We start from the raw sequence: 26,548 nt of genomic DNA on the forward strand, positions 1-26,548 counted from the left end.
ACCTATTTTCTCCTTTCCCCCCTCTCCTAACAGATTAAAACATGAGAAGAAATCAGAGCCTGCTGAATAACTTCCTCTTGTTGGGATTCTCTAACCTGCTGGGCCTAGACGGTTTATTCTTTACTATTTTCCTAACCATTTATCTGTTGACCCTGACTGGGAACAGTCTGATAATTATTGTCACGCTGACCGATCAGACACTCCACAGCCCCATGTATTTCTTTCTTAGGAATCTGAGCTTTCTTAGAGGATTTTGTTTATGCACCTCTAGTTACTATCCCCAAAAAAAATGCTTTGAAAAATCTCCCTTCTGCTCAGAGGGACAAAAACGATCTCATTCCCCTTTAACTTCAGTTCTCTTCTAAAATGAGCATATTCCCTACTCACTTGAGGCAGCTGAGTGTTACATCTTGGCTGCCATGGCATATGACCGCTATGTGGCTATTTGTCAACCTTTGCATTACACTCTTATTATGAGTAGTAGAGTATGTTACAAGCTGGTGGCAGCCTCCTGGTTGGCCGGTGTTCCCGTACAACTTGGCCAGACTTTCTTGGTTTTCACCTCTTATTTTTGTGACTCCAATGAAATCAACCACTTTTTCTGTGACATCCCTGTGTTAGTCAACCTTATCTGCGGAGACACCTCGATAAATGAGCTCATAGCCCAGGTGCAGGTTGTATTACTTGCAGTAATCCCTTTCGCTTTGGTCCTCGTGTCATATGTATGCATTGCCACCACCATTCTGAAGGTACCATCTGTAGAAGGGAGGCGTAAGGCCTTCTCGACATGCTCCTCGCATCTCATGGTAGTGGTGGTTTTCTATGGTTCTGGAATGACTGTGTATTTGCAGCCCAAGTCAAGTCATTCTCTGGATACAGACAAATTCCTATCACTCTTCTATACCATCCTGCCACCATTGATAAACCCTCTCATTTACAGTCTGAGGAACAAGGAGGTCAAAGAGGCACTTAGGAAAGTACTTCTCATGCTTCACCTGCCAAAAACAAATGAACACAGAAATAACAAAAATAATAAAACGATTGGTAATATTCCTGTTCACTAAGCCGTGATATAACAATTGCTACTGTTTTGTTAAGTGCATGCATCATACTGAAAGCCAAGCTCTATGACGACTACTTTACTTCCAGGATATTCCTCTCTTCCCAAACATGATTTCTTGGAAATGTATATATAATATATTGATTTACTTTGATGAGGGGAAATGTGATGCTTTGGTGTCCTTGCATTTTATTGCAAATGTTGCTCCCCTGAGTGAATGTCTAAATCCCAGGAAACCCAAGGTCTTCTGAACAATCTACATTAAAGCATTATTTTGGGACTGTACAAATGACAACAAATTCAAATCCATTCTGATTTCAGCCATTATTTTGGGTTCCATAGCCATCATACTGCAGGCTGAAACACACACCCAGTCAGGGTGTCAAAGAGGGAGATGATATGGACTAGGGAGATTCTGTGTAGGCTGGCAGTCTAGTAGGTGACACAGGCAAATGCATTACACATCCAGGGCACTTCACAAGGTTGTCAGCCTGGGCAGCAACACTGCCTTTGGGAAAAACTGGTCACCCCCATTCACCATAAGTTAGCCTTGTAACAGTAGAACTGCCCATTGCATGTCTGTCTGAAAGCGACAACATGACATCATTGAAGAAGGGTGTCCTAGAGCCTTACAAGGCTCCTACCGGCCTGGAGCCCCTCCTTGCGTGCAGAGGGCAATGAGTTTCCCCACCCACCTCACCCCTTTTGAGCAATGTTAATGCATGTGTTCAGTGTCATAACCAGACTGGCGGGTTGTGCATGATCTGATGGTGAGGGGAGCTGTGGAGCTACCCTCTTTGGTGATACCTCCATAAGAGGTTTGGTGTGGAGCAAGCCATGATGGGTGTTACGCACCTTAGTGGTATAACGGTTCTCCAGCATGGGGCCCACAGCCCAGCTGAGTTCCACGTTACTGTGCAAGGTTAATGGTCTCCTCCAAAGGGAGGTTGGAGAAAGGCTCATTGGGGAACAGCACAAGCCCTGTCTAGTATACAGATCAGGTCCCATGCTGCGCCTCACTCTTCCTTCACCCTTGGTCAATAAATGGTTTTGGCTATGGCCAAAAATTTTACCTTACAGACAAGAGTGTTGTGTGGTTGTTGTGGGTTGGGAATTCTGAGCAGTACCAGTCCCGCCATCAGGTGGCAAATGACTGACCCAGCACTGATGTTCTAACACAAAACAGCTAACAGTCACTTCAGCAGGTGTTACTGGGTTGGATGCCATCAAAGGTAGAAAAAGGGCTGCCACTATTGATATGTGGCTGCCAGTTTATTTTTTTTATTTATTTATTTATTGTTTGGATTTGTAGACCGCCCCATCCCCGAAGGGCTCTGGGCGGTGCACAACAATATCCACATGTGTACAATTTATCATTACAATCAGTGCAATTACTAAAACCAATAAAATCCATTAAAAGCAGCGGTCAGTACAAAGATATCAGGCGTCCCAAAACCCAATTTATTTAGAGGCCTCCCTAAGAAGAGGGAACGGCCGAACTCCCCTCTAAGAGGGTAGCATAAGATTGGTAAATCAGATATGTAAGGGGGGGCGCACATTTCAGCGACTGGACACTCCAAAAGCCCGGCGGAACAACTCAGTCTTACAGGCCCTGCGGAACTCACCAAGGTCCCGTAGGGCCGGGACAGCTGGAGAAAGAGTGTTCCACCAGGCCGGGGCCAGGGCGTAAAGGTCCTGGCCCGTGTGGAGGCCAGCCGCATCATTGAGGGGCCAGGAACCACCAGCAAATTGGCTTCTGCTGAATGCAGAGGCCGAGTAGGGGCATATGGGGTAATGCGCTCTCTGAGATACGAGGGTCCCAGGCCACGTAAGGCCTTAAAGGTCAGAACCCACACCTTGAAGATGATTCGGAATTCCACTGGAAGCCAATGCAGCTGGCGCAACACAGGCTGGATGTGATCACGAAAGGCACCCCCTGTGAGCAAGCGTGCCGCTACATTTTGGACCAGTTTCAATTTCCAAATCAAGCGCAAGGGAAGGCCCGCCTAGAGCGAGTTACAATAGTCTAGCCTGGAGGTGACCGTTGCATGGATCACAGTGGCTAGGTCCGCCTGAGAGAGAAAGGGGGCCAGCCGCCGGGCCTGACGGAGATGGAAAAACGCAGTCTGGGTTGTAAGGGCCACCTGGGTCTCCATTGAAAGAGATGAATCCAGGTGGACCCCCAGACTGCGAACGTACATTATGTACATTAAATGCATGTATGTCAAGATCAGCCACCACTCACCTACTAAATATTGACTTCTACAGCTGAAAGGTAGAGGGCAAAACCATTTTTAAAAACACCCTCTAATTATCATCATTATCTTCTTCATTATTACTATTATTATTTTTACCAAGGCATCCCTGAAATAAGGATAAAATAGGTGCAGGGGTTTTTCAAGTGACAGGTATCAGGAAAGAGAGGCTGATATGTAGTCAATGGACTGAATGTATTGTAATTCAAAATTAATTCAATAAAATGTATTAGGCCCAGTTTCAATGTATTTTAAAAAATGGATGTATTGGCTTTACCAGCCTGTTTATTCTTGGCTGAAAAGTAAATTTATTTTCAAACTGTTCAGTACATAGTCATTTTCAAACTGTTCAGTACATAATCATTTGCTGAATCAGATTATCTTGGGAGGGGGACTTTTGCTCTAGTTTCTCTAAGCAACCATATAGCAATTAACATGCATCCTAATCATCAAGGTACTTTGTGAGTAGCAGTTAGCAAAGCAGATGATTAAAAAGATTACTTGAAGTAATTGTAGGGAAGAACATCTATAAGTGTCTCCCTCGGGATGAGAAAATTATTATGGTTTCTCTTAGGGCCCAAGCAAACACAAAAGACCAATTATAACTTGCTCAAGTTCTGAGACTTTGTTGATGAGTAAACAAAGACACTTGGCAACAAACTTCAGAGCTGAACTGTGCATGGGAGTCTCTAAGGTGTCCAGTGACAGCCAGGTGAGCAGGGAACACAGAGAGACATAGTTTATGCTGATGGATTCTTAACACAGCAAACAAAGGCTGAGGCCTACTTCTATTCCACACATTGCAACCGAGTCACAATACATTTCCAATTTACACCCGCTATTAAACTATTAAACAAACTGACTGTATACGTGCAACTCACCTTAAAGCTAGGATGGACAACTATATTTTGTCACACAGACAAGCACTCTCAGGCTCTTAAAAAAAGCGGGCAGTACTTTATTAAAAATTGGATACATTCAATTTATGACCCATGTGAGCTCAGGCACAGCTCAGTCATTATAGACAACAGAAAACACAGTGACCAATGTCGCCAAACATTTCCTCTCTCAAACACCAAATGACATTTTTTTTAATTTTGTTTGTTTATGTGCTTGCTTAGGGAATAATATGGAAACAATAATATACCCCAATAATAATTTGGTAAAGCCATCATAGTCCCAGTAAAATGACTTTGTGGCCTCTTTTGACCATCCCAACTATAAAGGATAGTATCTTGATAACAATGACAAAGATATTTTTTATCAAAGCCATTGCATTCCCATTTCATTATTGTTTTTCCTATGTTTTATCTCACAGCAACACCAGTGATGTAAATTAGGCTGAGATAGTTTGAAACTGGCCCTTGGTCATCTAGTGAACTTTTTTGGCTAGGTGGGGGATTTGAATGATAATCCAACAGTAGTCATTTTACCACTCTGGCTCTACTACTTCTTTACCACTCTGGCTCTCACATTTTCAGAAGTCAGGTATACTGAGCACATGAGGAGAAACAGGAACATGCTTGTTGTATGCAAAAGGTCAGTGAGTGAAGTCCTGATTGGTGTTTGGAATATGCTGCCACAGGAGGTGGTGATGGCCACTAACCTGGATAGCTTTGAAAAGGGCTTGGACAGATTTATGGAGGAGAAGTCGATCTCTGGCTACCAATCTTGATCCTCCTTGATCTCAGATTGCAAATGCCTTAGCAGACCAGGTGCTTGGGAGCAGCAGCAGCAGCAGCAGGCCACTGCTTTCACATCCTGCATGTGAGCTCCCAAAGGCACCTGGTGGGCCACTGCGAGTAGCAGAGAGCTGGACTAGATGGACTCTGGTCTGTTCTTATGTTCATATGGATGTGTCAGCTGGTAGAATGGCCAATTGTTCAAAGACAGCATAGGCATACTCAGCTTATATGTTTGCAGGCTAGGGTAGCTGAAGATCTCATGGGAGTACTCCAAGGGATAGAGAAAATGTGCCCTGGAAGGCATATTCTATGGCATTTTATTCTATTAAGGTCCTTTCCTTTCCTTCCCTAAACCTCATCCTCTCCAGGCTCCACACCCAAAATGTCCAAGTATTTCTCAAGGCAAATCTAGTGCAGGCTTTCTGCAAACCAAAGGGTCGAATGCACTGAAATAAGATTCAGGGATGATTAGAACAATCCTGTTCTCCTTTCATGTACATTATTTTCCAAACAGGGAAGGTCTTCTTCATGTAGGACCATATGCCCTAGGTGCATTAGGCCCTAAAATACAGGTTTCTACTGTATATGATCAAATAATATGAAATTAGTGCATCAGCTAACTATGATGGCCCACATAGGATTGGCTGGCTCACCAACATGATCCCCAGGAGTTACTGAGAGTAGGGTTGCCAGGTAGTGCCTAGAAACAGGCAGGACAGTTGTGGGAAGGGACCACGATTCCAGGACCTGGAAGTGACATGGCAGAACAGCCTTTATCACAGGACTTCCCTCCCCCCCCCCACTGTTATTCAGAGTGGCGGTGGCCAACAAAAGTAGATGAAGGGGGTTTTCTGCCCTGACCAGGGGCCTCTGTGAGACAGGTTAACCTGAGCATATGAATAGCCCAAGGTCATCCTTCCATGACAGTGAATTCAACTGTGGGTGTTATATAACTTACCCTGACACTCTAACCACAATACCATAAATGAAAGAAGGGATGGGGATTCTGAGATCAGATGTCTCAACAAATGTTTGAGGTTTTAAAAAACTGAAGAAGACTTGGGTTTTTTAAGCCACATTTTTCTCTACCTTTAAGGAGCCTCAGAGCAGCTTATAATTGCTTTCCTTTTCCCTCCCCACAACAGATACCTTGTGAGGTAGGTGGGGCTTAGAGAGTTCTGAGAGAACTCTCAGAAGGTCACCTAAGGTCACCCAGCAGACTTCATTTGTTGGTGTGTGTTGGGAGGGGATCTAGTTCACCAGATTAGATTCTGTCGGGCATGTGGCAGACTGGGGAATCAAACCCAGTTCTCCAGATGAGAGCCCACTGCTCTACACCACACTGGCTAAATCAGGAAAATGGGCTAGATTGCATGAAGGAGCTGGCTGGATGCATCCTTCCAATCTGTGGGGAGCCTTTTTCTCCAGAGCAAGCTTCTGCCTTCTGGAGTGACACTCTTAACTGCATTTCCTATATTCAGATTCTTCAGTGACTTCATTGTCCTCATTTCCTAATGGAATCTAAATGACCCCATCTGGCTAATTCAGGAAAGGAGAACCCTTCTAAGCATTTTCCCCAAGGCTTCTTTAACCTCCTTATTTCTCAAGGTATATATAAGGGGATTTGCAAAGGGGGGCAGCACCGTATATGAGAGAGACAAAACCTTGTTGAGATCACTCAGTTTGTCAGTCTTGGGTAACATGTACACAATCATTATAGCCCCATAGAAAGTGCTAACAACAATAAGGTGAGAGGAGCACGTGGAAAAGGCTTTTTTCCTTCCAGTTGTTGAAGGAATTCTAAAGACAGTAGTTATAATTAATATGTAGGAAGTTATAGTAAGGAGAAAGGGGGGCAAGCTGAATGCAGATGCCAGGAAGAGAGTCACGACTTCTGCCAGGCTGCGGTCACTACAGGCTAGTTTCGTAAGGGCTAAACTATCACAATAGTAATCATCAATTTCATTGGGGCCACAGTACGTCAATTGTAACATGACACCCAACATAAGGAAGGAAAAAACAAACCCATTGATCCATGAGCATGCCGCTAGCTGGACACACATTTGTGAACTCATTCTTGTTGCATAGTGCAGGGGTTTACAGATGGCTAAATATCGGTCATATGACATTACTGAGAGGAGATAACATTCTGTACCCGCTAGGGAACCGCAGAAATATAGCTGGGTGAGGCACGCTGTTAAAGAAATGGCTTCATCTTTTGTGAAGAGACTAGCCAGCATCTTGGGTTGGATGGTTGAACTGTAGAACATCTCCAAGCAAGACAAATTTCCCAGGAAGAAGTACATGGGTGTGTGAAGGTGCTGCTCAGTTATTATGAGAAGAATGGTGAGAATGTTGGCAGCCATGGTTGACACATAGAGCACTAGAAACACCGAGAATAGGAAGAGCTGCAGTTCATGAAGTTTTCCAAATCCTAGAAAGATGAACTCTGTGATTTCTGACTGGTTTCTCTGCATTGTGTTCACTAAACCAAATAGACGTATTGAAGGTACATCAGGTCCTGAAATAAAGTTTGAATATAAAATACCAAATCAGTTAATGTAAACATGAATTTTAGCAGATTCATTACAATTTCATTATAAAGGTATTCTGGAACATAAAAGCAGGGAAGCTACAAAGACTTGAGGGGGCATCCCATTTTCCTCTACATCCCTTTCTTCACAATTCCCTCTTTTCATTTCTTGGCAGTTCCTTTAGCCTCTCTCCTTTTCCTCATTCCTTCCCTTCTTCCCACCCAACAGACAAACTACCTTTATCAGCTTTTCTATTTTCAACTTTCCCTTCTTCTGCCCCCTGGTAGCTTTTCCTGTTAAAAGGCTGGCCTCGTCTGGTGGCTAATAGTGCACTCCATCAAACGGTGCATTGGCATCCTGTTTGAGTCCAGTTGTGCAGTGGCTGCTATCCACAAACTAGGTTCAGTTAGACCTGTCCCTAATGAATCCTTGATCATCAGAGAACATGGCAGTGGAGGACTATGGGACACTTTCAAAAGCTGTTTTGTCCAAGATCCTCACCCTTATAAACGAGCAATAGTGTTGTAGTTGCCTAGCAACCCCCAAATAGTGACTCAGAACTCAGTAGGTATTCTAGTCTCAAAGATCCTATTGTTGTTTAAATTATTTTGAAGAGCATTAATCCTCTGGTTTATTTTTTTAAAGAGTTTGAGCTTCCTTCAATTTGAAGTGAATTCTGGCCTATCTTCCCCTAACTCCATTTTGTTTATTTTTTAATCGATGTACTATGGACTGGTTTGGAATTAGATATATGTTGTATATGTAAGTCTCACAAAACAGCCAGTTTTCCTTTCGAAATACCCAGCTGACAGTGACTTTCTGTTGCATGGAATTTTCATGCAACTGAACTTTCGTAATAACCAGTGCGATACTGCACACTTCCCCTGATTATAGCCCTATTCATTGTAATGGGATTTTATGCCATGTGGGCAAATGCTAAAAGAAGGGAGGCTATGTTGAGCCACTTATGTGCACCTGCAGAGGAATGGACTGGGCTCTGAATGTTTACATTATGGCCTAACGAAGCACTATTCACAAAGAATTAGTTGCAGCTTATCTAAGACAAAGTGAATTTCAAGTTCCTGGTGGAAGTGCTTCAGGGATGTAAAATGTTGGAAGATGGTTCCAATAATGCTTTCTGAAGTAATTTTTTTTCATCTACTATTGAAATGGTACTTGATTTATTCCTGTTTCCCTAATCCAAGAAAGAGAAAGAGGGAGTCATTTTCTTGTATGCTGTCTCCACTGCTAGACTGATGCTGGTAAAAACTTTTAAAAATGAAGAAAATTCAACCAAGGAAATCATTTTTGATAAAAAGAAAAGAATATGTACTTATTAGGTTAACAACATTACACACACAAAAATGTAAGATGTCTATAGGACATAGATTTAATGCAGCAAGAAGTCCTGGCATGTAAGGGAGAAACAATGTAATACTCTGCTTTATTTTTTCTTCATTTTTTAAATGAATGAACAGTGGGTAATTACAATAAAATAAAATAAAGTTCCTTCTGTAGAGAAATGTCTCAGTAGTTTTGAAAGAAATACAAAACAGAGGCTCCTTCCGCACATGCAGAATAATGCACTTTCAAACTGCTTTCAATGCTCTTTGAAGCTGTGCGGAATAGCAAAATCCACTTGCAAACAGTTGTGAAAGTGGTTTGAAAATGCATTATTCTGCGTGTGCGGAAAGGGCCAGAATTTGCAAAAAGTTTAAAATTTCTCAAGGGGAGGAGCAGGCCAAAACTTTTTTTTCCTACATGAGTTCACCTTAAAACAATATATGCCATTTTTTTAACATGGAGACTCCAAAGAAAAATCAACCTTTCATTTTCAGACTTTCATCTATAAACTTCACTATATCAATCGATCAAACTACCCTGAGTACCTTACTTCAGTTCGTCCTGCCAATTTCTCTGAAATCTATATTTTTCTACCTCAAGCACAAATTGAAGGTCCTTTCCCACTCTCATCAGTAAAAAAATTGTGAAATAAACCTGTGCAAGTCATTTAAACAGTTTGAATGACTCTAGTAGTACAATTACTATTTTTGAAAAGGTAATCTAGCTACCTAGACAGATGGAGTGCGGTTTTACCTTAGGTGAATGGAGATATTCCACAGCAAAATTTTGTGTAGGGTCCAACAGAAGGACGTTCAATGGATTATCGTTGATCAAGGCCTGCTGGACCAACCTGACACTTGATGATTGTGAAGATTCTCACGAAGAATGCAGGATAAAAAGGATCTTCATCAGATCCAGCAGATTCTTACGTTCTTGAGTAAAAATTAATGCCAGGTTAAAATTATTGTTTACCTGTCATTGTTTACTGAATATGAACTCCCATCTTCTATAAAGCGCTGAATCACAGAGAATCTCATCAATAAAAGAAAGCAAAAAAATAGGCCATGCAAAACAGCAGGCAGTCCTCTGATTTAGACCCAAATGCTTCAGATTTGTATGACTTTCTGAATGAGCAAAATTCAACGAATCGCCATGAATAAACCAAAACTGAAGAATATGAAGAGGGCAATGAATTAGGAAGAGCCTCAACAATCTAATAAATTATATTAGTTCCATAGTAGAATGTGTTATTTGCTTAACATTAGCAAGCTTATTATGGAGTTCTGTGTTTCCCCCAGGTAGGTTAATTCCCAGTCTAATGTGATCAACAGTGTCATCAGCTTCTGGGTTATTCAGGCAATCATCTGTGAAGGTAGGTTGAAGAGGGAAATGGAACAAGATGCTGTAAAGAGTGGGAGATCTGAATGCACACACCTAAACATGAACAAAAGTTCACAAAGTGAAATGGATTGCTTGAAAACCCGAGCAAGGCACAGCATGAATTTTGATTCTTTTAAAACTGTTTTAACTTTTTAAGAATACATTTATATTAACTCTGTAGAGTTTTTAAAAATCATCCTGGTACAGACTTCCACAATAGCATAATGGAGATGCCCAAGTAGTGCTTCTGGAAATACATCATCATCATGTTTGTTTGTTTGTTTGTTTGTTTGTTTGTTTGTTTGTTTGTTTGTTTGTTTGTTGGTTGGTTGGTTGGTTGGTTGGTTGGTTGGTTGGTTGGTTGGTTGGTTGGTTGGTTGGTTGGTTGGTTGGTTGGTTGGTTGGTTGGTTGGTTGGCTCGTTGGCTCGTTGGCTCGTTGGTTCGTTGGTTCGTTGGTTCGGTCGGTCGGTCGGTCGGTCGGTCGGTCGGTCGGTCGGTCGGGTCCGGTCCGGTCCGGTCCGGTCCGGTCCGGTCCGGTCCGGTCCGGTCCGGTCCGGTCCGGTCCGGTCCGGTCTGGTCCGTCCGGTCCATTCCGTCTGGTCCGGTTCGGTCCAGTCCGGTCGGTCCGTCGGTTCGTTGGTCCGTCGGTCCGTTCGTTCGCACCCTCCCTTTCTCCCCATTGGAAACCTGATGGCTTATAACATTTTTCTCTCTTTCATTTTGCCTTACAAAAATGCTATGAGGTAGGTTAAGCTGAACGTGTAAATACCAAGGTCACACTTCCATTATAGTGGATTCACCTGTGGGTGTCCTATAACTTACCTTGACACTCTAGCCACCATACCATAAATGAGAGGTGGGATGGGGATTCTGTGTTCAGATCTCTCAACAAATGTTTAAAATTTTTAAAAAATGAGAAGAAGGGGTGGCTTTTATAACCCACTTTTCTCTACCTTTAAGGAATCTCAAAGTGACTTACATACTTCAGTTTCCCTCCCCACAATGGATATTTTGTGAAGCAGGTGAGGCTGAGACAGTTCTGAGAGAACTGTGACTAGCTCATGGTTTATGTTGAGGACTGGGAAATCAAACCCAGGGCTGCTGATTAGAGTCTGCTACTCTTAGCCACTATATCCAGTGGTGAGATTCAAATAATTTAAAAACTGGTTCCAGTGGCGGGATTCAAATAATTTTACAACTGGTTGTTTACAAGCACCATTTTAACAACCGGTTCTGCTGAAGTGGTGCGAACCTGCTGAATCCCGCCATTGACTATATCATAACCAGCTGTGATGGAATGACAATTTTGATACTGATCATTCTATGAGGGCACCAATTTCCTTGTAGAAATATATTTTGGAGTTTTTAATAAACCCGGGGTGGGGGGAATCTATCCCTGTTTTCCTTGTTTGTTAGTTGCATCACAAATATGATAGGGTAGTATCATATCATTCTGTGCACAAGTTCAAAAAGCTCCTGTTAAAAAAGATTATTCCTCCAGTAGAAAGACCATGCGTTTAACCAGGGAGACTGGTAAGATGCAATGCTGTGCTTTAAATCTGCATTGAACTCCTTTCGACAGGGGAAAATGGTGTACAAAATACAACAAATAAATACAAATAATAACTAGAATTGGTCACATTTTGAATACCTAGCTTGATTTCTAACATTCTATGTTTGTTTTGCCATAGAGGGATAGTTGTACTTTTTCGACTCATATGTGGATCTTACAATAATAGTTAGAAGAAAAATTGTCACTGTTATATAAAAATTTAAGATTAGTGATAGTTGCTGTGTACAAGGTAAATGTGATTCAGCAAAGATAATTTTAATATTATTCCAGTCACTCTGTTGATTGTTACATTAATATGTGAATAACACTTCTTTGCACTAGAGTAGTTTACACAGCTAGCAAAATCTTCTTAATAAATTATTTCACTTTTCTCTATATGATCAACTTTTTAAAAATCCCTGCTTGAACTTTGTAGGAATAGGAATCTTTCTAACCATTTTTCTGAATGCATCCTTTACCTCCTTATTTCTCAAGCTGTATATAAGAGGATTTGCAATTGGGGGCAGCACTGTATACAAAAGTTCACAAAGTGAAATGGATTGCTTGAAAACCCGAGCAAGACACTGCATGAATTCTGATTCTTTTAAAACTGTTTTAACTTTTTAAGAATACATTTATATTAATTCTGTAGAGTTTTTAAAAATCATCCTGGTACAGACTTCCACAGTAGCATAATGGAGATGCACAAATAGTGCTTCTGGAAATACATCATCATCATTTATGTATGTATGTATGTATGTATGCATGCATGTATGTATGTATGGATGGATGGATGGATGGATGGATGGATGGATGGATGGATGGATGGATGGATGGATGGATGGATGGATGGATGGATGGATGGATGGATGGATGGATGGATGGATGGATGGATGGATGGATGGATGGATGGATGGATGGATGGATGGATGGATGGATGGATGGACGGATGGATGTGTTCGTTCATTCGGTTGTTCGTTCGTTTGTGCGTTCATTAGTTAGTTAGTTAGTTAGTTTGTTTGTTCGTTCGTTCATTCATTCACACCCTCCCTTTCTCCCCATTGGAAACCTGATGTGCTTATAACATTTTCCTCTCATCCATTTTGCCTTACAAAAATGCTATGAGGTATGTTAAGCTGAACATGTGAATAGCCAAGTTCACACTTCCATGATAGTGGATTCAACTGTGGGTGTCCCATAACTTACCCTGACACTCTAGCCACCATACCATAAATGAGAGATGGGATGGGGATTCTGTGTTCAGATCTCTCAACAAATGTTTAAGATTTTAAAAAAATCAGAAGAAGAAGAGGTGGCTTTTATAACCCACTTTTCTCTACCTTTAAGGAATCTCAAAGTGACTTCCATTCTTCAGTTTCCCACCCCACAATGGATATTTTGTGAGGTAGGTGAGGCTGAGACAGTTCTGAGAGAACTGTGACTAGCTCAAGGTCACCCAGCAAGGGTCAAATCCCCACTACCATCTTAGCCAGGTTTCAGAACACAAACTAACCAGGTTTGAGGGATGACCTTCCCGGTCGAATCCCCACTACCATCTTAGCCAGGTTTCAGAACACAAACAACCTCAAACCTGGTTAGTTTGTGTTCTGAAACCAGGCTAAGACGGTAGTGGGGATTCGACCGGGGAGGTCGTCCCTCAAACCTGGTTAGTCTGTGTTCTGAAACCTGGCTAAGACAGTAGTGGGGATTCGACCAAGGTTTATGTTGAGGACCGGTAAATCAAACCAAGTACTGCTGATTAGAATCTGCTACTCTTCACCACTATATCACACCCAGCTGGGATGGAATGGCAATTTTGATACTGATCATTCTATGAGGGCACCAATTTCCTTGTAGAAATAGATTTTGGAGTTTTTAATAAACCCAGGGTGGGGAGAATCTAACCCTGTTTTCCTTGTTTGTTTGTTAGTTCCATCATAAATATGACAGGGTAGTGTCATAGCATTCTGTGCACAATTCAATAAGCTCCTATTTTAAAAAAAATCATTCCTCCTGTAGAAAGACATTTAACCAGGGAGAGTAGTAAGATGCAATGCTGCACTTTAATCTGTGTTGAACCCCTTTTGACAGGGAAAAAGGGTCCTCAAATACCACAAATAAATAAAAATAATAACTAGAATTGGTTACATTTTGAAGACCTAGCTTGATTTCTTACATTCTATGTTTGTTTAGCCATTGAAGGATATTTGCACATTTTCTACTCATATGTGGATCTGCCTTACCTCTAATAGAAGAAAACATTGTCACCGTTGTTATATAAAAAGTTAAGATTAGTGATAGTTGCTGTGTACAAGGTAAATGTTGTTCAGTAAAGACAATTCTAATATTCATTCCAGTCACTCTGTTGATTGTTACATTAATATGAGAACAATACTTCTTTGCCCTGGAATATAACTAGTAACATCTTAATAAATTATTTCACTTTCTCTATATGATCAACTTTTTAAAAAAATCCCTGCTTGAACTTTTTAGGAATAGGAATCTTTCTAACCATTTTTCTGAATGCATCCTTTACCTCCTTATTTCTCAAGCTGTATATAAGAGGATTTGCAATTGGGGGCAGCACTGTATACAAGAGGGAGAAAACCTTTCTGAGATTCTTCAGTGCTTCAGTCTTTGGTATCATATACACAATCATTATGGCCCCATAGAAAGTACAAACAACAATAAGGTGAGAGGAACAAGTGGAAAAAGCCTTCTTCCTCCCCACGGTTGAAGGAATTCTCAAGACAGTAGTTATGATGTATACATAGGAAGTTAAAGTAAGGAGAAACGGGGGTAAGGTAAATACAAAAGTCAAGATAAAGCTCAACAGTTCTACCAGATCAGTGTCACTACAGGAGAGTTTTATAAGTGGTACTGAATCACAGAAATAATGATCTATTTCATTGGAGTCACAGTACGTCAACTGTAGCATGACACTCAACAGGGTGATGGTGCCTAGAAGTCCATTTATCCATGAGCAAGCTGCTAGCTGGATGCACATTTGTGCGTTCATGTTTGTTGCATAATGCAGTGGTTTGCATATCGCTAAATATCTGTCATAAGACATTACTGAGAGGAGATAACATTCCGTTGCCAATAAATACCCAAAGAAAAAGAATTGTACATAGCATTCAGTAAATGTAATCTTATTTTCATCCGCCAGCAAACCTGCCAACATCTTGGGCAAAATGTTTGATATATAGCAGGTTTCCAGGCATGACAAATTGCCAAGAAAGAAATACATAGGAGTGTGAAGCTGATGATCAACTACAACTAAAAAAATAATGAGAAGATTTCCAGTCATAGCTATGATGTAAACCAATAGAAAAGCAAAGAAGATAACATTTTGCCCTTGACTGAATTCCCCAAAACCCAAGAGGATAAACCCAGTGATATTCATCTGTTTTGCTCACTAGGTTTGCTCCATAGCATATGCATAGGAGCCGTGTGGCGTAGTGGTTAAGTGCTTGCACTGCCACTCACATGGTCAGGAGTTCGTGTCCCCTATGGGTCAGATATCCTGGCAGCTGGCTCATGGTCAACTCAGCCATCCATCCATTCCTTGGTCGTTAAATGAGTACCTAGCACATAGCTAGGGGGTGAAGAATAGCCGGGGAAAGCAATGGCAAACTACCCACAAGAACAGCTTGCCTATGAAATCACTGCTTGCAGTGGTACCCCAGGGTCAGACACGACTGAAGGGGAAACTTTACCTATATGCATAAAAGACTAAATGTATGTGGCAATATACTTTGGATAGAAAAAAAAATAGAAACCATGAAGGCTAATAGATGTTCAAATGGATATATCAGGTTTTGTTTGAGTTTAGTAGTTTTGAGAGATGCAAGGTGAGTTCTGAAAATGAACCATCTTCTGCCACTGTGCATCAACTTGAGTTCATCAAGCCATCTTCTCCATTCATGGTAGTTCAGATATTGAAAGAACATATACACGCAGTTATCCCTGATTGAAGAGAAATCAATAAGTACGGTGTTAGAAAGACTGCATCTCAGTGGTAGTTTACTACTATGGTGCTGGAGGCAAGATTCTTAACAAAACTGATAGAACAACATTTAAATAGATACTGCTAAATAATATAGTATGTTACAAATTATATCTTCTAGGAAAGCATGAAAAGGTAAATATCCTACTAATCAGTATTGCTTTTTCTTTCTGAAGTGTCATGTTTTCAAGTTAATTAAAACACTAACTCAAATAACTTGTTCTAACCAACTGAGGCATTTGGAGACATTTCAGTTACTGTGATGGTTCAACATGCTACAAATGGGTAAGTTTTTATGCACTGAAATTTGGAAAGGCAGAAACAAGGTTTCCTTTCTAACTCTGTAGTGATATCTTTGTAATTTCATATATCACCAAATAACTGAATTCAAAGCATACAATTAGCAAGAATGGAAGAATTCTAATCCAGTCTACATGCTCTGAATTATGTAAGGAAGGAAATTTACCTACCTCTATGGTATGTTTAAGAGGGCTCTCTTCCTGTTGATTCAAGATGAAGATGCCACAGTTTCTTTCTTCTCTTTCTCATTGTATTTAGGTTTGTTCATTTTGTTTGCAAAGAGACTTTTATTTAACAACTGCCTGATAAAATTTATGTGGAATAATTATCCCAAAGAGAATATTTGCTCTTTACCAGTGTTTTAAAATCACAGGAGAATGCTCTCTTGAAGCTTCAGTTAATTGACCTTTTTAATCAGTGTATGAAAAGCTGAGCATTACAGGTGTAAAAGTGGAAACCCACAAGGACTTGCAAGAGGCAACTTATTTCCACTTTCCCTTTCCTGGAAGTTGTCAGTGCCAGACTGGGAAATTCCTGGAGATGTAAGGATGGAGTTCTGGGAGGTGTTGTTGGGAATGGAAACAACCTGAGCAACGTATAATGGCAAAGGCTCATTCCGCACACGCAGAATAATGCACTTTCAAGCTGCTTTCAGGGCTCTTTGAAGCTGTGCGGAATGGCAAAAACAGTTGTGAAAGCAGCTTGAAGGTGCATTATTTTGCGTGTGCGGAATGAGCCATAGAGTCCACCCTCCAAAGCAGCCCTTTTCTCCAGGTGAACTGGAAGTCAGTTGAAATTTTGGGAGATCTCCATGTCCAACCTGGACACTGGCAACTCTAGTTTCCCTGGAAGAAATGACTGCTTTGGAGCATGGAATCTATGGTATTATACACATCTGAGGTCCTTCTTTTCCTTAAATCTAATCTGGAGGAACCGGGTTTGATTCCCAGCTCTGCCGCCTGAGCTGTGGAGGCTTATCTGGGGAATTCAGATTAGCCTGTACACTCCCACATACGCCAGCTGGCTGACCTTGGGCTAGTCACAGCTTCTCGGAGCTCTCTCAGCCCCACTTATCTCACAGGGTGTTTGTTGTGAGGGGGGAAGGGCAAGGAGATTGTAAACCCCTTTGAGTCTCCTGCAGGAGAGAAAGAGGGGATATAAATCCAAACTTCCTCCTCTTCTTCTTCTCCCCTCCTCCTCCTCCTCCTCCTCCTTTTCTTTCTTTTCTTTCTTCTTTCTTCTTTTCTTCTTTCTTTTCTTCTTTTTCTCTTTTCCTCTTTCTTTCTTCTTTTCTCTTTCTTCTTCTTCTTCTTCTTCTAAACCCCACCCTCCTCAGGGTCCACCTTCCAAATCTCCAGGTATTTCCTAACCTGGAGTTAGCAACTCTATTTCCTTTCCACACAATAGCCAACCCACCTTTATCTGATCCATCAGCTTTCCCTCTCTCCTCTCAAAAGTTTCTACCTGGGAAAACTGTTGCTCAGTTGTGTGGTGTTAGATCCACTTCCAAGGTGATCTCAAGGATTTGTGAGGTGACACCTCATTTTCCCCTCTATCCACTATTTTCTTTTTTCCTCCTCCTGGCAACCTCCATATGTTCTCCCCTTTTGTTGACCCATTCTCAAGCATTCAGAACCCCATCTTTTATCTGCCTCCCATTTTCAGCCATATTAATTATTTATTTACTTCATTTACCCCAACTTTCTCCACAGTGGGAACAAAAACAGCCTTCTGACAGAACCAAGCCTTGGAACACTGTGTTGCTTAGCCAGAGCACTGAGGGAATCTGTTGCTTAAAGCTACAGGCACTCTTTTTTATAGTTTGTGGTTGTATTTTTTAAAAATCCCTAATATATGTGCACATATTTTACATTTTTCTGAAATCCCGGGTCCCCTTTTGGGTTTGTAGAAAGATCTCTCTTGCCCATTCACAGCTGTAGTCACCAAATTTAAATATCAAAAGATTTAGTCAACTTTACTATTTAGTCAACTTTATATTAGAATATAAGATATTCAACAGGTACTGGAGGCAATTGTTATGTGACTGTCCATGCAATTTCATTGTGGTAATGCTGAGTACTGCCCTCCTCTGTTCTTCTTTCTAAGGCAAGAATAGAGGGCAATTATATGATCATTCATGTTCTCTCTTTTTTAAAAAAAAGACTAAGAAGACAACTTTTCCCCTTCCAGATAACTTATTTGTGTTTTCAGTTCTATTTAGTTGTAATTTTTGTAACGCCATTAAGGGTTTGTTTGGGCTCACCTTTTTTAAAATCCATGTAAACAAAGCAAAGGTAGTCAAGTGAATTTTTCTAGTGGCTGAAGTCAAACATACATTTCAAGTTTGGTGGGATTTGTTAATCACAGAATTGGTCAAAGCAATTATTTAGAACTTTATGTTGTGTATATGAATTACTTTCACCATAAATATAATTAGGTTTATGGTTCACTGTGTAGTACCATATATACTCATGTATAAGTCGAATTTTTCAGCACATTTTTAATGTTGAAAAAAATCCCCTCGACTTATATGCGGGTCATTAAAAATTTTTTGTGTGTTTTTACTTTGCCAGCCAGCAGGGGGAGCAGTTTTTATGCTAGCAGCACCAAAATTTCAGGGTACCCTCAGAAGACTCTCCTGATGATACCAGCCAAGGTTGGTAAAGTTTGGTTCAGGGGGTCCAAAGTTATGGATTCCCAAAGGAGGTGCCCCCATTCCCCATTGTTTTCTATGGGAGTTATTAGTAGATGGGGCTACCCTTTTGAGGGTCCATAACTTTGGATTCTTTCTGAGTCTCGAATCTTCATTTCAAACCTGGCTGGTCCTACTAGGGGAGTCTCCTTTATGATACTGTACCAGGTTTGGTGGAAGTTTGGGTCAGGGGATCCAAAGTTATTGACCCCTCTAAAGGAGATGCCACCCCATCCCCCATTGTTTGCTAAATGGAAGCTTTTACAGTAGATTTTTTCATTTCTGATAATATCCCTCTTAAAATCTAAGTTGGGTTACATTTGGACATACAGATGATGATGAGGAATCTAGTTTCTAGCGGATTTTAACTCCTGTGTTTTAGCTTGGTTGCTGGTTGAGCTTAAGGTTTTTGCACTTTTTGTGTTATTGTTGATACCATATTGTTCTTGTTGACCCTCTTTTCCACTTACAGAGCCAGTTTACTGTTTTTCTTTGAAATAAATATTCAAAAATATTTAACCTACTGATGCCTCAATTGATGTAATTTTATTGGCATCTATTTTTTTTATTTTTGAAATTTACCAGCAGCTGCTGCATTTCCCACCCTTGACTTATACACGAGTCACTAAGTTTCCCCAGTTTTTTGTGGTAAAATTAGGTGCCTCGACTTATATGCAGGTCGACTTATACACGAGTATATACGGTAAGGATCTTGTTACATGCTACATAGTTCTTGTGTGTGCCATATTCCTTGTAACTATTATGACTGCTAGTGCACAAAACCAACCTGTGTTTTTCTGCAATTGAATCATAACAGGTTGATAGCACCATCACAGATTTGAATATTTCTGGATTACTCTTCTGATCTTTTTCTCCTTTTTGGCTCTAGCTTGGCAAGCAATTCCTTTATCAATGGAAGTTTCTTCCTCACTTGGCTTTTATACATCCAAGTCACATGACTTCCAGCAGAGCCCTTTTTAGTATAGTGGACCCCTCCTCACTTTTTCATGAATGGCAAAGGGTTGACATTGTTCATACCCATTCTTTCTTTATTTTCATAGCAAGTGATGGTTTCATTTGACAAATGGACTCTGGTCTGATCCAGCAGGTTCTTTCTTATGTTCTTATGTTCCTGAATTCCCATTTAATCACTTTCTTTTCTTTTTTTCTCCTCAGATGTTTATTAAAAATACTGTAGCATTGTGATACAAAAATACAATTATAAAAGGAAAATAATGGAAGAGTGGGAGCAGAAACCTGGTTCTCCAGGTTAGACTCTACTGCTCTTAATCACTATATCCCACTGGTTCTCTGAGAACTGTTATTTAGTTAGAATTATTTGGTTATATTTTTAAATCCCAAACCTTTACATTTGGTTATATTAAGTTTTGCTTCTTCTTTATTTATATAACATCAAGTACTTCTTTTTTTTAAAAAAAATGTTGTCTTTATAGTAGTGCATTAGATCTCTGTAGGCAAACCACCATGCTACCTCCTCATCCACCAGAGAAAATCAGGTAACTAAGTGGCCAGATAATTGTTTAGGAAGTGGCTTTGAAATGCATATTCTCATTAGGAGACCAAAAAGTATCAAAATAAAATAATTTTATTTTCCTGGAAGGACAAACAATGCTTTTGGTTTTTAAGACTTCACTACATACACTTGGAACCATGTAAGAGACTGATCTTGGAGATAGCTTCACTATACAATATAATGTTTCACAGAGAGAGATATTCCGCATGGGCCGTATACAGCGCCCTAGGGATGGCAAAAACGCCGTCCTTAGGGAGCTGTTCGCATGGGGGGCGCAGCTGCTTTGCAGTTGCTCTGCCCTCGCTCCTCCCCAGCGGCGCAAAGCTGCCATTTTCCCACCTTGCTCCCCGAGCAAGGTTTTTGGGAAACAGCAGTTTCCAGCCGCTGCTGTGTGAACAGCAGCGGCTGGAAGGCGCCATCCCTTCCCCCTTTCCCAATTAACTTACCTTCCCTGCAACCGTCCGGCGCGTCACCGAGGCCTGGGGACACGCCCTCCTGCCCTGCGACTCCGGAGCGGTCGTGCAGGGCAGGGAGGCGTGTCCCCTGGCCTCAGCGACATGCAGGATGGTCGCAGGGAAGATATGTTGATCGGGCCATGGCGCTCCGCGGCGCCATCTTCCCTGTCGTTCCCGGGACCGTTGTGCATGAAGACATCCATCATGTATGCCGACCCAACCCCCAGCATGGCCGTGCGGAAGTGGCCATACAGTGAGTCAGAGGCAGCACATTCTGGGGGAGGCAAATTCCCCTCTGGAAACAGCACAGGCTTACACCAGCAGATTTCACTTCCCTGAGGCACTTACCCCAACAGAGGGGCAAATCTCCCACTGCAGTGCCCTGCAACAGCTGACCACAGTGCTGGACCTCATGTCGGCCCTCTTGAACTGCCCCCAGCTGTGTCAGCTTGGCAGGGGCATGGTGGGGCATTCCCAGGGGTGGAGCTGACCTCAGTTGACTTCCATTGTTTAGCCCCCTTGTGGTGGCAGGCTCAGGCTCAGAGGTATGGCACATCTCTTTGGAGGGGGCAAGGTGGAGTCAGAATGAAACTGTCCCAGCATGCCCAATAGCTTTGGACTGGGCTGAGAAAGAGGGAAAGAAATTGCCCAATTACTTGATAAGAATTTTTTTAAAAATCTTTCCTGCAATGTTCCAAACCTTAGTTATAGATTACTGGTGCTTATACCACACAAACCTCAGTCTGTTCCTGGTTGGGAAAACATAGCTTGACCACCAACATATGCCACTTCTGCCAATTGGCACAAACCAATCTGCTTCTGAATGAACAGACTATTAGACAGAGTTCTTCCTGACCTGCCTATAATACTTCTAGACCCCATCTGAAGAATAGGCAGAAAAACCAATCATTTTTACACTACTTACTTCCTCTCTTATATTCCCCTCAGAGTTCCAGGAACCTGGTTTGTCATTTCCATCTTCTCCAATACAGGGAGATTGGTGGCTAACAGGAAAAAAAAGAGAATTACTTAGTGTGGTCTGTGGTAGACCCCTAATTTTATGGAACAATGGCTCTTTGTGAACGTATGATAAGCATAATATTTAACTATTGAATCTTGCTTGTGTGGATATGTTTAATTATTTAGAAGTGCCTTCCTCCTGAACAAGTGTTTAACTTTAAATAAGCATGGTTGAAAAAATATTTAGTGAACACCACCGCTGATTAATTATCTTTGGTGTGTCAGTCAGGACTACTGTGGGTTGAATCCAGACAGCCTAATTCCCTTGCTTATTATACCTACTATCCCACATAGCTACTGTCTGTACAGGATCCATGAGCTCAAGAGAAGTCCATTTGGTGATCAAAAGGGATCTATGGGCCTTTCCCCACTTACCTTAAGCCCCGCGCTACTCTCCTCAAGTAGCGCAGGGTCCCCCAGCACTCCCCACGACAGGGGCGGCGACAGCGCAGCCGCCCCGATGCTGCCACTGTCGCGCCCCCTCAGCACGCGGCATCCCTAGTGCTCTTGTAAATGGCCCCTTTTGATGACCCTGCACAGAGCACGGGGTTGTGGGGACGCCCGGGTGCACGCCAGGGATGCCGCACGCTGAGAGCAGTGCGCAGCATAGGGGGATCGTGGTGAGTGGGTAAACGCCCTATATTGCCCTTTTCATGAGGAGAATAGCCAGTTGCCTCCTAACCTTTGTCTTTTATTTTTAGTCTCCCACAGATCAACTTCCTAGGTATAAATGACAATATCTACTTTGTTATATATGGATCACATTGATTCATTTGATGGATGTCGCTTTTTATGGAACAATTTTCTTAATCATCGTTCTGAAAGCCTCTTTGACTTCTTTGTTTCTCAGGCTGTATATGAATGGGTTGGCCAGAGGAGGCAAAACTACATACAGGAGAGAGAGAAACTTCTGCATACTTCTCTTTCCTTCAGTTTTTGGCAGCATAAATACCACCATTAGAGACCCATAGAAAATGCCCACCACTAACAAGTGAGATGAGCAGGTCAAAAAGGCTTTCTGTCTCCCACACGCAGAAGGAATTTTAAACACAGCCGCTAAAATATACACATAGGATGTCAAGGTGAGAAGAAAAGGACAAAGTGTAAAAAGGCCAGCCACAATAAAGCCCATGATTTCTATTAAGTTGGTGTCACTACAAGAAAGTTTTAGGAGGGGGTAATAGTCACAAAAATAATGATCCATTTCATTGGGGCCGCAAAAGGGTTTCTGCAACAGCAAAAGGAGCAATATCAAAACAGCTAAAAATCCATTGATCCAGGATGCAGTTGCTAACTGGACGCAAGTCTGGCCCTTCATGACAGTTTCATAATGCAATGGTTTGCAGACGGCGAGATACCTGTCATAAGACATCACACAAAGCAAGCAACATTCTGCGGCTATCAAAGAATCACAGAGATACCACTGAGTGAGGCAGCCGCAGAATGAAATCATTTTGTTCTCAGTCAGGAGAGCTGAAAGCATCCTTGGAAATATTGTGGTGCTATAACAGGCATCCATGAAGGAGAGATTACCCAAGAAGAAGTACATGGGAGTATGCAGGTGTTGATCCAGAAAAACTAGTACAAATATGAGAAGGTTTCCCATTATAGTCACAATGTAAATCACTAGTAATATCAGGAAAAGGGGCATCTGCATGTTATAAAGTTCTCCAAATCCCAGAAGGAGGAATTCTGTTATCCTTGTCTCATTTCCTGACATCATCATATGGAAAGAATCAAGTCCTGTTGAAAAAGGAACATGCAATTATTTGATGAACGAAGAATGAAGGTTGCGTCCAATTCACTCCATCTGCAAAGGGAGATGTGGCTGGAGGAAGGAGTCCTGTTCCAGCAGAAGTAGTCTTAAACTAATGGAGGAAGCATCATCCATTGGAACATGTGTCCCCACTTAATGGAAGAAAGTTATTGGCTCCTTCCGCACACGCAGAATAATGCACTTTCAAACTGCTTTCAATGCTCTTTGAAGCTGTGCAGAATAGCAAAATCCACTTGCAAACAGTTGTGAAAGTGGTTTGAAAACGCATTATTCTGCGTGTGTGGAAGGGGCCATTGTCCCTATCATGATGGAATGATTAACACTGCTCATCTCCTAGAACTGTGTATGTGTTCTGCTGCTTCGATTATTGCTTGCTTGTACATTTATTATTTTTCCTCTAATAAAATTGTTTAACTTTATCTCACTCTCCTGTGCATTTCTTACAAAAGCAATCTTTTGCTTACATAGGCAACAAAGATTTCGAGCTTGCCCATCCCTATCACAGCCCAAAGTCTGCTCTTGCTAATTCCCCAACTCAAAAAGGGAAAGACTTCCCACCACTTTGGGTAAGACCACCTACCTCACAAGGTGTCTTTCATTGGAAGAGGAAAGGAAAGGAGTTTGTAAGTCTCATGGAGTCTCCTTACAGAAGAGAAAGGAAGGGTATAAATCCAAACTCCTCCTCCTCTTTTTCTTGTTCTTCTTGTTGCTTTTCTTCTTAGTTGAAAATCTGACCAATTGGGAATGTTTGTAGAAGAGTCCATTTGGCAAGTGTATACATTCATCCATGCAATGGCCTTAATGTGATTACCCATCTTTCCCCCTCTACCGTAATATTGTATAGAACCCCACAGAGAGTGAACATCTTGAGCTCCACCTCTAGCATTCTCTGGCAATATGTAAATTAAGAACATAAGAAGTGCCCTGCTGGATCAGACTAGTGGTCCAGCTAGTCTAGCATTCTCACACAGTGGCCAACTAGTTTTCCTGGAGAGACAACAACAGAACATAGAGGCCAAGCCTTCTCCTGATGTTGCCTCTTGGCACTGTGATTCAGAAGTTGACTTATCTATTAGACACTGATAGACCTATCTCCCATGTATCTGTCTAATCCCTCTGACAGCGAATTCCACAATTTAATCACTTGCTATGTAAATAAGTTTTTTTTTTGTCGGTGCTGAATCTGCCCATCAGCTAATTTGGATGCCCTTGAGTTCTAGTATACCCCAGACTTTGAGGAGGGTCCTGGATATGAAACCCCCCCCCCCCGTCACTTTTAGTCCCTTTGGATATATGGTTTATTTTCCACACTTACATGTCAAGTTTCCTAATCAAGGACTGTATTCTTGTAAAATTTAAACCTTTGCCCCTATGCTCATCATAAAGGTGTTGATGCAGACGGTATAATTATCTTACTTCATTTATATCCCATATTTCTACCCAATGGTGACCAAAGTGTCTTTTTTCTTCTCTCCTCCATTTTACCTCACAACAACACCATAGGGTAGGTTTGGCTGAGTGATATTGCTAGTCCAAGGTCACCTAGAAGCTTCTATGGTACAGTAGGGATTCAAACCTTTCCTCACAGAACCTTATCCAGCACTCTAATAGCTAATAATAAAATTAAAAATACTATAGAGCTATGAGAAAGACTAATTACTGCACAGAGCACCATGCTACAAAAGGGGAAACTGAGGTTTAAATTCAAATTCAATCATGAAACTGATTTAATGGGCTTGGGCTGTTCACCCCTTCTTACTCTTACAGCCATCTTAGAAGGTTAACAAAGGCTCATTCCGCACACGCAAAATAATGCACTTTCAAGCTGCTTTCACAACTGTTTTTGCCATTCCGCACAGCTTCAAAGAGCCCTGAAAGCAGCTTGAAAGTGCATTATTCTGCGTGTGCGGAATGAGCCAAAGAGTTTGAACAATCTATACAGGTCTGATACCTTGGAAGAACAGGATTTTTAAAAAAGTGATATGACAGAGATTATCCAGTTTGATCATGTTGGTTCAGAATTATTCCACCCTAGCCTTCAACAAATGTTCAGGCATATTACACTGAAACAGAGTTGTCCAGATTCATTCAGTTCATTACACAATTAAACAAGGACTTCACCCCAAGCTTCTATAATTTACTGATAATACACTCCTTTTCCAATTTCATAGCGGTGCAACAAAATGTCTCTTAAACGACTTTTTTATTCCTCTTGGAAGACAAAGCAACTTTTATTCCATCCATATTTCTACTAGCCGACATTTCTGTTTACTCATTTGGTCTTTTTTTTTTCACTTGCTCATATTAAATACCCAACATAATTAATGTTCCAAATGTTGCTACATTGATAGCTCAAGCAAGAAAGCAAAAGATTTCCAGACAAAGTACTTACCTCACAGATAACTTTTGAAGCCGGCACCAACTCTTCATGCAGAGATTAATTTCAGCATATAATTTTCTGCCTATTTTAAATGCAGTATTAAGCAAGGCTGTCTGAGAAATGTTACCTTCTGGAAGAGATTGGTCAGTGCTGAGGAAATGTTTTGCTCCATTTTTTCCCCTCACCTCACCTTATTCAGTATTACTATAATTCTTAACATTCATGCCAAAAAGTGCATCAGTTTTGATGTTGCATGTAGTATATTTTGAAGAACATGTAGTGTGAAGATGTATCTGTCTCTTCTGACATTGTAAAAGAAATCAAGAAATCCTCTAACGTTTCCTCTATTATGTGAATGTTTCAGGACTCTAGTTTTCTTTTTAAACTCCAGGCAGATATGGCTGCACAGCCACTAGGGAAATAATATCAATCAACAACAAAGTATAATATATTGAAATTGACTGGTCTCCTAGCTGGCTGGCTGTCAAATAGTCATTTCTTCATGAGGGGAAAAAATGCAGACCAAACACTGGCCGTTTCTGCACGGCCCCCTCGCGCCCCCACGCCGGC

General features: G+C 41.4%; 3 protein-coding genes and 1 pseudogene across 3 annotated transcripts; 1 reads left to right on the top strand and 3 right to left on the bottom strand.

Moving 5' to 3' along the window:
* Positions 1-41: 41 nt before the first annotated feature.
* Positions 42-1,064, top strand: LOC125444169 (annotated as a pseudogene).
* Positions 1,065-6,544: 5,480 nt separating this feature from the next.
* On the bottom strand, positions 6,545-7,477 carry LOC125444170 (olfactory receptor 11A1-like). The gene has a single exon (XM_048516606.1). The coding sequence runs from the start codon at positions 7,475-7,477 to the stop codon at positions 6,545-6,547; it is 933 nt and encodes a 310-aa protein (XP_048372563.1).
* A 6,798-nt stretch (positions 7,478-14,275) lies between these two features.
* LOC125444171 (olfactory receptor 2AP1-like) lies at positions 14,276-15,205 on the bottom strand. The gene has a single exon (XM_048516607.1). It carries the CDS (start codon positions 15,119-15,121, stop codon positions 14,276-14,278), a length of 846 nt encoding a protein of 281 aa, XP_048372564.1. The 5' UTR covers positions 15,122-15,205.
* A 7,406-nt stretch (positions 15,206-22,611) lies between these two features.
* Positions 22,612-23,541, bottom strand: LOC125444172 (olfactory receptor 2AP1-like). The gene has a single exon (XM_048516608.1). It carries the CDS (start codon positions 23,539-23,541, stop codon positions 22,612-22,614), a length of 930 nt encoding a protein of 309 aa, XP_048372565.1.
* Positions 23,542-26,548: the final 3,007 nt, after the last annotated feature.

The sequence above is a fragment of the Sphaerodactylus townsendi genome, linkage group LG15 (assembly GCF_021028975.2).
Source record: "Sphaerodactylus townsendi isolate TG3544 linkage group LG15, MPM_Stown_v2.3, whole genome shotgun sequence".
NCBI classification, from domain to species: Eukaryota; Metazoa; Chordata; class Lepidosauria; order Squamata; family Sphaerodactylidae; genus Sphaerodactylus; species Sphaerodactylus townsendi.